The sequence below is a fragment of the Halichoeres trimaculatus genome, unplaced genomic scaffold (genome assembly GCF_033239565.1).
Source record: "Halichoeres trimaculatus isolate MK-OKI-2021-1 unplaced genomic scaffold, fHalTri1.1 fHalTri1_scaffold_16, whole genome shotgun sequence".
In the NCBI taxonomy this organism is placed as follows: Eukaryota; Metazoa; Chordata; class Actinopteri; order Labriformes; family Labridae; genus Halichoeres; species Halichoeres trimaculatus.
In genome coordinates, this window is record NW_027437194.1 from 12,191,543 (window position 1) to 12,206,325 (window position 14,783).

Sequence of the window (14,783 nt, forward strand, 5' to 3'; positions counted from 1 at the left end):
ATCTTTAGACGAAATAACCGATTCCCAGTGCTGATTTTAATCTGGACAGATGTGTCACGCTCAATCAGGCAATGGTTTGTTTTGCATACATTTTAACATTCACTTTGTGATACTGAGCGATAGAAGGAGGTTTATGTAGTCTCTTTGCTGGCTGGGGCATTCATGTAACCAAGACAAAGTAATCACGTCGATGTTTGTTCAGTCACTGTAATAGAGGGAGGCAATCACTGTGAGCAGGATGTATGCAGGAAACACAACTCTGCTGGGTGTGAGTTATCGAAAAGGACATAATCAGTGACATCTCCTTCACCCTGCATGATGTCGTCTTCACCATCAACAATTTTCTCTGGGAATCAAAGAGTCTCAGAGGAAACACAAGTTGAGTGTTCTCCACAAGATTTCGTCTCAGGCTGTTAATGTTGACTACATTTCCAGCTGATACTGTCAAAAAAAAAAAATTGTTCCTGCTTTTCTAACTGATGGGGTCAGGCCAAAGAAATAACAATCAGGTCATTATGTAAAAAGGAATTCAAAACAGTAGATCAAAAACCTGTGGTGGCACAACTGCCCTATTCAACACCATGCAAATAAAAGAAGCCTGAATACAAGATACCAACACTGAATTTGTCTTAAAACTTGTCAAATTATCCATCCATGCTGTAAGTTAATTTTGCATCACAAAAAATCTTGAAAAAAGAATTTTATCTGTTTTAAGAAGTTTAAATTTCTATGAAAAGGTGGGTCTGAGAAAGTATTCCCACGTGTTAAAACATGAAGAAAATGCTCATTTTAAGTAAAATGCTTAAAAAAAAGTTCCCAAAGTTAGTTAAAATCATGATTGAGATGTTCTATTTCAAATTAAGTGTTTTTGTGACAAGTTTAAACAGTTTTTTTCATATTAAAGCTCATAAAATGTGACCTTAGAATGTGTAACTGTAACAGGAGTTGTGGTTTGTTTGCATGGTCTTTTCTACATTGTTTCCAGAAGTTGAGACATTCATTTTGTTGAAATCTGTTTTAAAACAATGTTTTATGGGTTAGTCATAAATGAAACAATGTGAGGGTGTTGATCAGACTTTTTGACGAAAGAACCAGTTGTGCCTGTTTCAACTGTTTTTGCTGAATTTTAAATACCTGAATAATTTTAACAAAAATAAATGCTCAATTTAAGATTGTATCATAAATCGAAAGATTTAAAACATGTAAACAACATTCAAAACAAAGATACATGTCTAGCATGTCTAAACATAAGAATTTAAATCTTAGCAAGTTTTGAATAATTGGATTTTCTTTTATAAAACCAACTTTCAGGTGTGAGTGATGCTGCAACAGTCATGTGGAGAATAATCAAAACAGTGGAATCAGAACGAGAGGTGCAGTCAGTGGAAACAGCTGGCAGCAAGGTGTAAATCTAAAAATTAATTCATCTCTGTTCTTTCTCTCTGTTCTAAACTACTGATTTAAAAAGTCATTTTTAACACAGGTGTAAAGAAACAGCTGGAACTGAAGTAGCTTTGTGAACACTTTCATCATAGTTAACACTGATCTTCATGTTAGTTGAAGTCCCAGGTTTTATTGCATACAGTACATTGATTAACAGTGCCACATAGTGCAATATGACCACAGATACTCAGTGGTCCAGTGAGACATTTGAGTGTGACAGTACATTTCATGAAGACTGGGAAGTGAAAGATGTCTGAAACCAGCATCTCACAGGGATGAGCTGCGTGCTGTAAGGCTTGCATAAAGGAACTGGTTGCTATCCAGGAATAGGAGTAGTGTTATTTACATATAACAATAACTTACAATAATGTGCTTATTGACCACTTAATAATCTGTTTGGAATGTAAAGGTTAAATCAGGAAGTTTTTTTTAAACCACTTGGCAAAAGATATATCAAAGAATGATTTTTATCCCCAAATAACCAAATACCACTTTCCACATGACAAACATCCTCATCAAGGCTAGATTTTTTCCAAACAATAGAAACACCTTTTTTAACAGAGGTTAGCTCTAGATTGTGTGAAAAAAGAACCCATCCCTCGGCAGATTTTATCACCTTTCTGTTTTTTTTTTCTGTGTGAGCATGAAACGTCCTTGTCAGTGGGTTCAAGGCCTGTCTGATGTCACACATCCTTTCATTCATGAGCTGCACTGTTATGAAACCAGATCCACAAGACTGCAACTGCTTTCCTTTGTGCTAAGGTAACTGCTGAGATGTGGAACTTTAAAAAAAAAAACCTAAATCAATGGATATCTTTGAAAATCTGTGAATGCTTTCTTTTTAATGAGTTTTTTTACAGAAATGTCAAGTCCTCATTTCTACAAACCATTATCCCTCTGGCACTGAATCAGCAGATCATTTCCACAAAGCCTCAAATTTTGCAATTGATTTGAAAACAGAGATCAAAATGAGTGGTTTTAGGACTCTATAACCAGATCTATGTGCTTGGTGTTTTTCTCCTCTCTGCCTCTTGTCTGTTCGCCCTTTAAGCCAGGATGAGTCCTGTGATGTATGACTTTCCATTTGCAGAAGCTAGGACCAGAGAGCTCTACATGATTGACATCCTTAGTAGCACTCAAGGATGCTCTTGACATCCACATGCAAAACCCCTTCTCATGTTTCTGGAGCCCTCCACCAAAGAGGCCTGCATGTTAATGTACTGTTTGCTGGTTATTTTCATTAAGTAAATGTATGTTGTTGACATGATGTGATTGATGGTCTGTTATTTTGGTGTGTGTGAGTGAGAGAGAGCTTAAGCCTGAAGGACGTGCTGACAGAAGGGATGTTGTGCTGTAAACGAGTCAGTTTAAAACAGGGCTAACACTTGCTTTGTGGCTGTAAGCTCAGCTGTTTTGTGGACAAAAATGCAAGACTGCACTCTCTGCATTTGTTTTTTAAATGGTAGAGAATGTTTTTAATTTTTAATCAGCGTCTGGATCCAATATCCAAACACACAGTGATCAATGATCCTCCTAATGACAGCCATGTGTCCTTGAACTGTCCTGTCAGGCTTTTTCCACTGATTCAGACCCATGAGTTTGGGAATTTTAAACGCAGCTCTGCACCTTCTTCTCAGGCAAAATCCCATCAAAGTCTGTAAAATCACTCACTTTTCTGAACCATGCGCCATCTACATCAACTTGCTGTTACCTACTGTGTTCAAGGCTTTAAGGAAATTCTAGTTAGTCCAAATTGAGTTATTTTGTCAAGTTACTTAGAAAAGCTACATCTTAGCAGCCTACACTGTCAGGGGCATTACATACTTGTATGTTGTCCTCGAACCCTTCCCGTTGCTTTTTTCCATAATTATTTGGGTTTTGAGTTTTTTTTTTCTCCTGTATTTCCCTTAGATTTTTTTTTTTTCATAGCAATTATTTTCTATAAATTTGCCTTTTTGCTTTTTATAGCAGTTTAATAACAATTTATTTTATAAATTGCTTTCATTTTTTATTACTTAACTATTTTTTTCAGTTTGAAAAATTTTTATTTTCAGCTCTTCTACTCCTTTTTTTTTTTAACTTTTTATTTATTTATTTATTTATTTATTTTTTTGTCTGTACTATTTCTATTTCCTTGATATTTTGATTTCTTTGAATATTCATTTTAGGGATAGATTGATTATCAGCAGGGCCGATTATCCCACAGCACCATCTGATTGGTTACAAGCAGAGCCATGGCTTGGGTAACAGCCAATCAGCAGTGCAGTTATTAAAGTTATTGCAGTTTCATTGAAAGTTTGGAAAGCTTTATTTACTGTAGAAAACTTTAGCTATTTGTTTTTTTAAGTTTTCATTTAACTTTATGAAACATGCTGCTAAGCCTGGGAGCTGTTTTTATAAACTTATGTTAAAGGTATTTCAATGAAGTTAAGTGTTGGAGTTTGTATTGTTCAAAATTTTGACACCAGTATTTGCACTTTGGCTGCAAATTAATATCGGCTCCAAATATTGGTTATCGGCCTCCTTGACTACAAATAATCTGTATCGGTATTGGCCTGGAAGAATCCATATCGGTCAATCTCTAATTTATTTCCATAATTTTTGTAGCTTTGATATCTTTATCATTGCTTTCAATTTTTTGCTATTCCCCTTTTTCTTTACATTTTTTGAGAGAAAAAATCTCTTTGTTTGACCTTATATTGATTGCACCAATTTACTTTCTTGGTGTCTGGCCTTGTTTTCTGTTGGTTTGTTTGTTTGTTTACTGCCTATTAAATTTGATTCCCTCATTTGTCAAAGTACTTTGTAAACTCTTGTTTTTAGAGGTGGTTTATAAATAAAGCCTGATTACCATCACATTCATCATACAGACCATCAGTTGACATGAATGGTTTGAAAATATTGCTCTGTCTGGGATGTGTGGTGGGGTAAACAGTGCATGGCTTGTATGATTGCCTTCTGTGTGCTAACACTCATCAGCGTCTTTCATGTCTTCTTCTGATGTTTAGCTCTTTTAACTTAAACAACGTGTGGGCGTGTGTAGGATCTGTGACCCACAAGAAACATGGAAGGAAGCCAAGCATTGATGCTCTGAGCCGTCACAGTGGTGTGCATGACTCACCCTCTTTCTCCGTCGGAGTAAATGCGTGTAGATTTGTGTGTGTGTGTGTGTGTGTGTGTGTGTGTGTGTGTGTGTGTGTGTGTGTGTGTGTGTGTGTGTGTGTGTGTGTGTGTGTGTGTGTGTGGAAGTGGAGAACTCCTGAGACGCACACACACACATTATGCAATACATGTGTTATATAATTCAAGAATATAAATGAAATGCGAGGATTACAGCAGATGAGACATAAGTACAGACCTTTTGGAGGATGTTTGGAGCGTCTGTTTTTCCTTCATGTTAGACGCTCACAGCTGCTGAGTGTTTATACGAATGATTCTGTACGCATGCAAAAACAAGAGTAGCCATAATATCTCATTCCTGGATAAGTGGAACAGTAATAATCAGCACGTCTATTCCTGTAATAGCTCTGCTTTCTTGTATGTGGTTGCTATTGATCCCAGGTGCTTGTGTTATAGGAGAAGCAGCAAATCAAGACTATGGACGAGCTTTGAATGATCAGGTTTTTACCTCGTGTTAGCTGCAGTAAGACCTCTTCAGTCAGAGTAATTATCTAGAGAAATAAGCTGAAATGTGAGGTTCCACAGGGATCAATCCTTGGACTCTGAATTTTTTTTGTCCTTTTTTTTTTTTTTTACATTCACAACTTTTCTTGTCTGTCAGATAATATTGGAGACAGTTGTTGATGAAGGACACGTTTAAGAGCAGATAACGGGTCTCAGATGTGATAATATACAATCTAAGTAGTTATTTATTGACGTCTTCTAAACCAAATTAAACTAAAATAGACTAAAACTTAAAGTTTGAGCTTGAACACTCAAGCACAGTACTGTTAACAAGTGATCGTCTAATACCAGCAATCAGCAATATAGCAACTGCATTGCTGTCACAATTAGCACACTGATATTTGACCAATCCAGTCCATTCGGTAAATGCATTAAAGGCTAATAGACAAATTATAAAAACCATAAATAGGTTATGAGGAGTACTGGGGTATTGCTTTTAATTGATCATGCAAACTAACATGTTGTACGTATAAGCTCTGACTGCACTTTTTAAAACAAATAAAGCTTTTTAAATAAAAAGAAATTGGAAAATATATCTTTAGGGTTTGTGTTGCTGTCTTGGATAGGGATCTCATTTCCAGGCAGCCCAGGGGCAGATGCTTTCCTTTCCTGTACCTGATACAGCCTCGCTCCCAGGGCTTGCTTCTTTCTGGCCACTGCAGGGAGGGAAGTCATTCCCTGGCTGGTTGGGATCCTTAATGATTGTCTGAATCTCACTCTGGCAATGCCAGGCATAAATATCCCTCAGGCAAGGAAAATCATAAATTTCCCTTCTTCAGGTCAATTTTGTGACGCAGCCTGTCAGTGGAGATTACTTAGACTGACACCTGCACCTTAGTGTCAGGGAATCCAGGCATTGAAAATTGCAAAGTAGAACTCAACAGTCTTGCTGTGTATGATCTAGTCTGCTTCTGTAACTCAAAAAGTTGTTCTATTTTTTAATTATGACCTGTTTAATAACCAGTTTATAACTTCTTGAATATGCTTGAAAAAATGAACAACCATAGACAGCCAAAACTATTTCAAAGTGAAAGTCTTTTGTTAACACTGGTTGTTTAAGACAAAATTTCAAACGATTTTGTTTGTCATCTGCATGCATCTGTCAGAGGATCATTCACACATTCAGTCATATAACCATCTTTGGTTTTTAAGTCAAGTTTCATATTTATTCTTTTGAAAGGTAGGGTCTGCAGAAATTTTCGCTACTTGTTGGTAAGCACAGCATTCAAACTGGGCTCCTCCTCCTTGGATCAGTGCCAGCGGCAGCACACACCCACTGCCTCTGACAGCCGCTATGTGAACCTTCTTACTAGCCCAGCAACCACCTGTAACATCATGTTTCTATGTGGGAGAGACTCGAGAGCAGTGCACCTAACTTAGCATGTTAGCACAAGCTAATCCCAGGTATTTGACACATACCTGGTCAGCAGAAAGCCAAGTTGCGCTGCTCTTTGTCCTGTGTTGCCCCCCAAGTGTCCGAAAGTGGGTGAAAGTCGAGCCAAACTTCACCCTCATTAAAAAAACTTTTACTTTGGTTGTGTTCTTTCCCCGTGCTACATCTACTATCGTACCTGCTCGTGATGGCTTCTTTCACTCGCTAATCAACACGCAGAGTCACTTGTGCACCAGCCACGCTGTGATTGGCTGATGTAACCACACTTACTCTTCAGCTAGAAACATCCCAATACAACCAAAACATCATCATACAGGCTGAGGAAGGGGGTTGAGGCAGACACAGACACACATATAGAGAAGTGACGATTGAGCAGGATAATTCCTGTAAATGTCAACATTTTATCTTTTTAGGAAAATTCTGCAGACTCTACCTAATACTGAGCATTATAATTTAAAAGTCTGTTTAGTTAAACTGGTTTTGTGTATGTTTGTGTTTTTCTGTAGGGAAGGCAGCACCAGTATCCTCAACAACCTGCTCTCCAGGATGGAGCAGTATGCCAACAACCTGGAAAACCTGGTGGAGGAGCGAACGCAAGCATACCTGGAGGAGAAGAGGAAAGCTGAAAACCTCCTCTATCAAATTTTACCACAGTGAGAAAAATAACCATTCACATTACCTCCTTCAGAGAAGCTTAAAACTCCAATTAACTTGAACCCAGCAAAACTGTAGGCTGAGTGGGCCTCAATGACACTTCGTCAATTGTGATAAATCCCTGTATTAATTAAAAAGCCTCCAATCCCTGCAAACACCTCATCTCAGAACCAGATACACATTTCCCTGGGTGCAAACTCACTGTAGATGAAAGGGAACAGAGCATTGACAGGCAGAGCTCTCATTAAGTTGAGACTGAGGAGCAGATTTGATGGAGAGTTTGAGCGTTTGGATAACGCCACAACCGCAAATCCCATCTTTCACACTCATCTATGCGCTTGTCAGCTGAAAAAATCTCTCTTGCTTACGAGCCTGAGCCTGAGAGAAAGGACTCTCATTATTTCTCACGGCTGGTAAAATTGAACTAATAACTTCTGGCTCTGCAGCTTTAAGTATAATTTTATTTAGAGGAAGTTAAAATGAGCAGAATTTGAGAAGAAAAAAACAGGGTTCAGATGGATTTGAACCCACCAGGGATTCTGTAGCTGTGTCTAAAAAAAAGGCAAAGTGTTTAATTGGCTGTGAGGAAAACACACATTTTCATTTTTTTGTCCTCACACAGCTTGCATTTTGCTTATCCTACCTTGATTTTTTTTCTTTTGCGGGCCACAGAAAAAGTGAAATCTGGTTTAAAGTAATCAAATCAAAATAAAATTGAACCTAACTACACAGTTGGGGCATGTTTAGTTCCTAAAGTGACCTAGATGAGAGTATCCATCTGGATTTTGATGCCCCAGTGTTCCTTTAATTCAGAAAACAGAGCAAAATTATTTCGTCATTTGCACTTTCTTTGATTATTTTCCGTCTGATTCAAATAACACTAGATATTTTTATCTATTTTTTATTGTAGTGCAGTCTGCTTCCAGATTTGGTAGTACCACTTTTTTCTTATCCATGATCAGCTGATGCAGCTTGCTTCTGTCAAGCTTTATTTCAAAGGGAGAAAAACAGCACAACAAAACAATATAAAGAGCAATCTGACAACATGTGTATCTGAAGATACGATTAGTAGATAATGCAAGGCAATTTTATTTATATAGCATATATCAGCAAGGCAATTCAAAGGGCTTTACAGAGGAGACAAATTAAAAGAAAACAATTAAAATTCAATTTAAAAGCATATTAAAAATAATAAGACACAATAAAACAAAATAAAATTTAAGCAGAAAAGTCACGGTGCAGAGTTGCAGAGTTATGCAGTTAAAAAAGCTATTAAAATGATTTGTTAAAAATGCTCTGATAAAAGGCAGCTGTAAAAAGGTGAGTTTTTAACCTGGCTTTAAAGGAGCAGAGCGTTTTAGCAAACCTGATATTTTCTGGCAGTTTGTTCCAGATATTTGGAGCAGAGAAGCTGAATGCTGCCTCTCCATGTTTGGTTCTGAATCTTTAGACTTAAAGCAGACCTGATCCAGATGGCCTCAGTGGTCGGGATGATTCATATCAGATTAAAAGATCATTGATAAATTGTTATAAGGGACTAGCATACTTAAATAAGTTCCAAACCCCAAACAAAGTCATAGGAACAAACCCTGGAACAATAATATCATATTGAATATTATACATGCTAATGGTTTTATTTAGATCACATCATGACACAATAAAAGTCCCTTTACTTTCTTTTCAATTCTAAAGTCTGATACAGTCTGATACCTGAAACCTGTGCAGACTTCTTCTTAACAACCTGGTTCACATTTGTCTGACTTCATTTCTATAGCTTAAAATAAAAACCTGACCCTACTGCATGTGTCTCTTTCTCTCTCCTCCCAGTTCAGTTGCAGAGCAGCTGAAACGAGGGGAGACGGTGCAGGCAGAAGCTTTTGACAGCGTCACGATTTACTTCAGCGACATTGTGGGCTTCACATCAATGTCTGCAGAAAGTACACCTCTTCAGGTACACAGTGATCACTTCTCTGTTGAATTATTCCTGCTTTCAAAAACCACTCTATCTTTCTCCTTCTCTGTAGCTCTCTGTTGTTTGGATTAGTAGTAACAAGCTTTTCTCACCAGCCAAGCTTTTAAAATTCACAGCTCGTGATTACAGTGAGCTGCAACAGATTCTGTTTCTGTATTCATGAAGAAAAAAAAGTGCTCTCCACTTTCAGGTCTCTACCTACAGTGTGTCTCATAGTTCCCACAGTTGTGTGTTCCCACACACGGGCTGCTACTCAAAATAGTCCATTTGTTGGATGGGAGAGTGTGTTGACGCAGAGTTGAGTCACAGTGTGCCACCACATATCTCCCTCTCACAGAAATACCAAAAGGAGGTTCTCAGCCAGATACATCAGATTGATATCACATCTCTGCAAAAGGTGTTCAGGTCTGATGATAACCTGAAGCCTTTAGATGGAGTGGAATCGCCCCCCTTTGTCAGTTCAAGGCGGTCTATACTGTACATGTATGCCCACGTTATGCCTCTTCTGTGATGTGTGATGCACTGAGATTGAATGGCGGGTTAAAGTCAGTTAACTGCCAATTCACCATCACAGGTAGTAAAGGAGGTCTAACAGGTTGTGTAAGATGGTAATGAGTCTTTAGATGACACACATTCACAGGGTGTCATTGGGCATTTACAGGAAGCCAGACTTTTTTTTCCCCAAGGCTTCCCCCTTTTTTACAAAATAAATAAACTTTGTGCTGAAACCACAAAAAAAGAAAAGAAAAAAAAAAAAAGTCCACAAAGTTAAAGGTTAACAACCACAACCAGACACAGCATGTTCCCAGGAGCTGTTGATATTTCACTGGTGACCCAGTATGTGTTGTGATTCCTTTTTAATGACCAGACCTGAAGAAAAGTCAAAAGTCAAACAACTAGTCACTCTGAGTTTGATTTCATTGAGAACTGCAGTTGCCTTTTTTCAAGTTAAGACTAAAATTAAATTTGATTTAAAGTAAAATGTATAGAAACTTGGTTATATTAACCAGAAATCTGAGTTTATCCTCTGATTGGTGGACACAGTTCTTTAGAAAGTGCCTCATCCTGAGCTTGTTTTATGTTTTGATTTTTCTGGTATTCATGTTCCCAGGTTAGTCTTACTAGAAGCCAAATTGAACATTTGCACCTTTTTTTTTACAAATTTAACTAAAAACCCTGAATAAAACAGCTTAATATTTAAATCAATTCTGCTGTAATGCTTCCCTGTTGGGCTTCAATGACTGAGCTGCCACTGCTTTATGTTCATTACCTCACAAAAACTCCTCATCAGGTTAAATGATTAAAGAGAATACAAAAATGGCCCAAAATACTGAAAAGACAAAAACCTGATGTAGCATCTAGTTAATTAAAAAAAGTAGTTTTCCATCATAGTTTGTCGCCTGATGGCCACATTATCTCTTTCCTTTACAGTGTTTGTTGTCCTGATCTTCAGGATCTTTTTGGGAAAACAAACTCAAGACAAAGCTGAAAATGTCCCTTTTTAAAACTAAAGAAAATACAGAGGGAGAAGGAGTCTTTCAGTGTTTGCAGCTGTTCCTGTAAGGCAGCTTATACAGACCCAAATGTCTCCAACCCTCCCAACCCCCCTGCCCTGCCCCTCCAGTGGAAATTTACACCCTCAGCCCTGCTGTCAGTCTGTCAATCACATCCCAAACCACATGCTCAACAGTAACTGTGGTGGTTCTTCTTGTACACGAGAGCCATTTTGAAAATATTCTTATGTGTTTGTGAATATATGGAAGATACCCAGAGCCATTTGGTGTATTAGTATAATGCAGGTGCAAGATGCATGTTTGGCCCAGGAAAGACTTTTATTAAAATAAGCTGTGATGACAAGCTGCAGCTAAAGCTGTACCAACAAGTGTGGAGTGTATCTTTAACAATGGAATATTCCGTTTTCCCATATTTCAAATGTAGATATAGAGTATCAGTACGCTGAATGGTATTAGAGGATCTTCACAATAATTGCTAATATGACAAGGTCACCACATCAAGCTGGAAGGACAAGCCTCAAATACCAGGGTCTGCGCATAGCTCTGCTCTTGATAGGCTGCCAGAGAGCTGGCCAATCAGAAAGAAGGGGAGGGGCTTAAAGAGACAGCAGGCAAAATGGAATGTTTCCAAAAAGTTAAAGATTTTTTTAAAACTTATTAACAAATTACATTTATTTATTACCATATAGATTATGATACATATTAAAAAAATCTTTGATTTGATGTTAGTGTCAACATTTATCAAAGAATTCGTAAGCAAGTAATCTGAGCGAGGCAAGTCCAGTGTTTTATGTTTGCTTATATTTGTAAATTTCATCAGTTTACTGTAACGTCCTAACAAGACAAAGAAAATCCAGCTGGCTTTTGTTCGAAGCTGAGAGACAGTTTAAAAAATTGATATCAAAGAAGACAAGTTAACAACAAATTGGTCTTTGAATAAACATCCAACATCTGACATCAATGCTACATTACAGCCCTGCAATCTGTTAAATCTCATCCAGACTGTTTTTAAAACATTCCATCTGCTGCTTTGATTAATGATGCTGTAAATGTGTCTGTCAGAAAAATTCAGCAGGGAGTTGTAGACAGACGGGGATTAAGGTGGAAGCGATGAGGTTCTGCAGAAACAGGCCTCCCGACTTGTCAGCATTTTATTTTTACCACAGACAAGAAAATCATGGCGCTTTCCATTGTGATGTTACCTTTTTCTCATTTAATCTTTATTGAACTTAGAAGTCCCAGTGAAATAAAAAATCTGTCTTCCAAGTTAGGCCAGGCCAATGTTCCACAAATGCATATAATATGACATCAACAATCCAACAGCTGACAATTCTCAGAGAGATACAGTGTGGGCTTCAAAAAGAAAAACAGGTTTCCCAGATATCTGAGTATCTTAAAGAGATTTTGCTGCAGACTCTGATATTTACAGTCTGTAAACACTGGAATCAAGATCTTGGTTATTCGATGTCTCAGTACATTAGGCAGCCCTGATGTCCTGGTGTCATTTCACTGTTTGTTTTGGTGTTGCAGAAGCAAGAAGTAAAAGTACAGCAAGAGCTTCATATAGCCTTGAAACATAAAAGGGAGGATTACCTGAAGATGATTCACCCTGCGACACTGAGCTATAGGGACTAAAACCATGTTTCAAACCAGGATATAGACACAAGTATTTGAAACTTGAGAACTGGAGTTTTTTGTAACACTTCCGCATTTTCTTCAGTTTTCATCAGATTTTGCTGCTTGCTCCAAACACAGTACCTTTTTGTATTGTTCAATTCAAATTTCTCAGTCACTCAAAGGGAAATTGTTGTAAGCAGCTTGTGTGTGTGAAGTACAATAAAACACAGGGATTAACACAGAAAAATAAATTAAGAAGTATTTAGTAGACTGAAAAATTACTGGCACGCCTGAAAACTTCCTCATTTTGGAAGGCAGCAGAGCAACTTGAACCACTGTCTGGTCCTAAATGGGTTTAGCTAAGTGAACTGAGCATCATCAGTGGAGCAGAGAGTGTTGATGTGCTGCCTCACTCCCTCTGTGTTAAGTTGCCCTTTCGTTCTATCCGCTTTTTGTGCCTGACATTTGTTTTTTTTCTGCTTGTATCATTCGGAGACTTGACATGGTGTTGCTCCTGCCTGCCTCTGTGTATAAGGGCACCACTAAAATACAAACAAAAAATCCTTGTCTCTATTCGAACCATTAAAAGTGTTTTTTGAGTTGTGTGGCTGTGCCTCGGAGATAGGCCCATCAATCAGGAAGTTGGTGGTTCAGCTGAGGTTCTCCGCTCTACATGCTGCATCTTTGCCCTGGATTCTGAACCCCAAATCACTCATGATGGAGGAGCCTGTGTGTGTGTGTGTGTGTGTGTGTGTGTGTGTGTGTGTGTGTGTGTGTGTGTGTGTGTGTGTGTGTGTGTGTGTGTGTGTGTGTGTGAGTGAATGTGTGTGAATGATAAGCTGATTTTTTTTCCTTTCATGGCTTTAGGTTCAGTTAGATGACCCAGTTTGAACTCTTAATTACAGCAGTGATTTACTGCCTAAATTTGGGGTGCAGTCTCAGACGTCATCACCCCTCTCAGATTTATTTCACATGCTAAACTTTAAGGAGAGATGAGAATGGTTTGAACCTCTCTTGATGGACACTGCAGCTTTTTGAGAATTCAGAAAACCACATGTGCTGTTTTTTAATTTTTCAGTCATAGCATAGGGCAAACCAAGATTTCAAACACCTGTCTTGTTCCTTTAAAGTTATAAAATGAAAACTCTTCTTTCTCTCTCTACAGGTGGTTACATTGCTCAATGATCTGTACACCTGCTTTGATGCCATCATCGATAACTTTGATGTATACAAAGTAAGTTTGGAAAATGAAAAAATAATCGCAATGATAGATTTTAATAAGTTAGATAAAAGTCATACAGTTTAAGTATATGTGTTTTATTTCCTTAGCGATAAATAACATAAAATCCTTTTTTTAATTTCTTTTAGGTGGAGACCATTGGCGACGCCTACATGGTGGTGTCAGGCTTACCTGTGAGGAATGGGAAGCTGCACGCCAGAGAGATTGCTGGGATGTCGCTGGCATTGTTAGAACAGGTTAAAACCTTTAAGATCCGACACAGACCCAACGACCAGCTGAGACTCAGGATAGGTATTCACACAGGTGAGTGTATCTCAGTATTATCATGATATCGTGATCATCATGGTGACTGTAAAATAACTGAAGGGCAAATGAGCCTGTTTCATCGCTGACTAACTTTTAGATGCAGGATATTTTCCTCTCTGTGTTTCCCTGGTAGCCTGATCGTGTTTTGGAGGATGTTTTTCTGTTGCTATTTTTTGTTGATAGAGCTTCTCTTCTTTTCTCTCCCTGGCATGCTCTGACCCATTCTTAATTCTGCCGTCTAACAACCGATTGCCTTCCAGCGGGACTGAGCACAAATCAGACTTTTTAATTTGACAAACCAGCAATGCAGAAAGGAATTAAAGAGGTCCAAACTTTGATATTTCAGTAAGAGAACTTTTTCCATTTTTACAGGAATCCAACTGAGCTCTCAAGAAATGTAATTTGTGGACAACCAGATCCAAATGTATTTCCCCCTCCAAAAGGCTTCTGATCTAATCCATTACTAGCTGCAACACAAAAGTCTGAGTTTTCACTGAAATATGTATGTTTTGGCAGCTTGTTGAAGCTTTTACATTCATTTAAAAAAAAAACAGATTCTGTTTCAGGACAGTTGTAGTTTCTTTTTAGTTTTAACAGGGTTTATCAGACTAAAAACTGACACTGCATGGATGAATTAACTTTCAGGCAGCTGTGACATGTAACTTCCACCTCTGAATCCAAACATACTGACGGGAAATAAGCCGGGCTGGTTTATCTCCATCCATCTGCAGCATTTAGTCAGATGTAATTTACAACAGCTCCTGACGCAGTATTTAGACTGTACCAGCTCACAGCAGCGTGTTTATATTCTTCTCCAGACACTTGACATGCAGCAAAAACAGACCAGCATGCGTAGGCTGGTGCTTAGCAATGTCAGAGTAATTTAAAGCGTTCTGAGTAATTTCAATCCACTCACACCTCTGTCGTCTTATTAAAAAACATTCTCACCACCATCACAAA

General features: G+C 38.1%; 1 protein-coding gene across 1 annotated transcript in view; it reads left to right on the top strand.

The window, feature by feature from the left end:
• Positions 1 to 14,783, top strand: part of npr2 (natriuretic peptide receptor 2) — an 82,231-nt gene that overhangs the window by 61,309 nt on the left and 6,139 nt on the right. The window contains exons 16-19 of the mRNA XM_074690014.1: positions 7,027 to 7,173; positions 9,002 to 9,125; positions 13,443 to 13,511; positions 13,646 to 13,820. Of these exons, the coding sequence (XP_074546115.1) occupies positions 7,027 to 7,173; positions 9,002 to 9,125; positions 13,443 to 13,511; positions 13,646 to 13,820 (515 nt within the window). The remainder of the gene's footprint in view (positions 1 to 7,026; positions 7,174 to 9,001; positions 9,126 to 13,442; positions 13,512 to 13,645; positions 13,821 to 14,783) is intronic.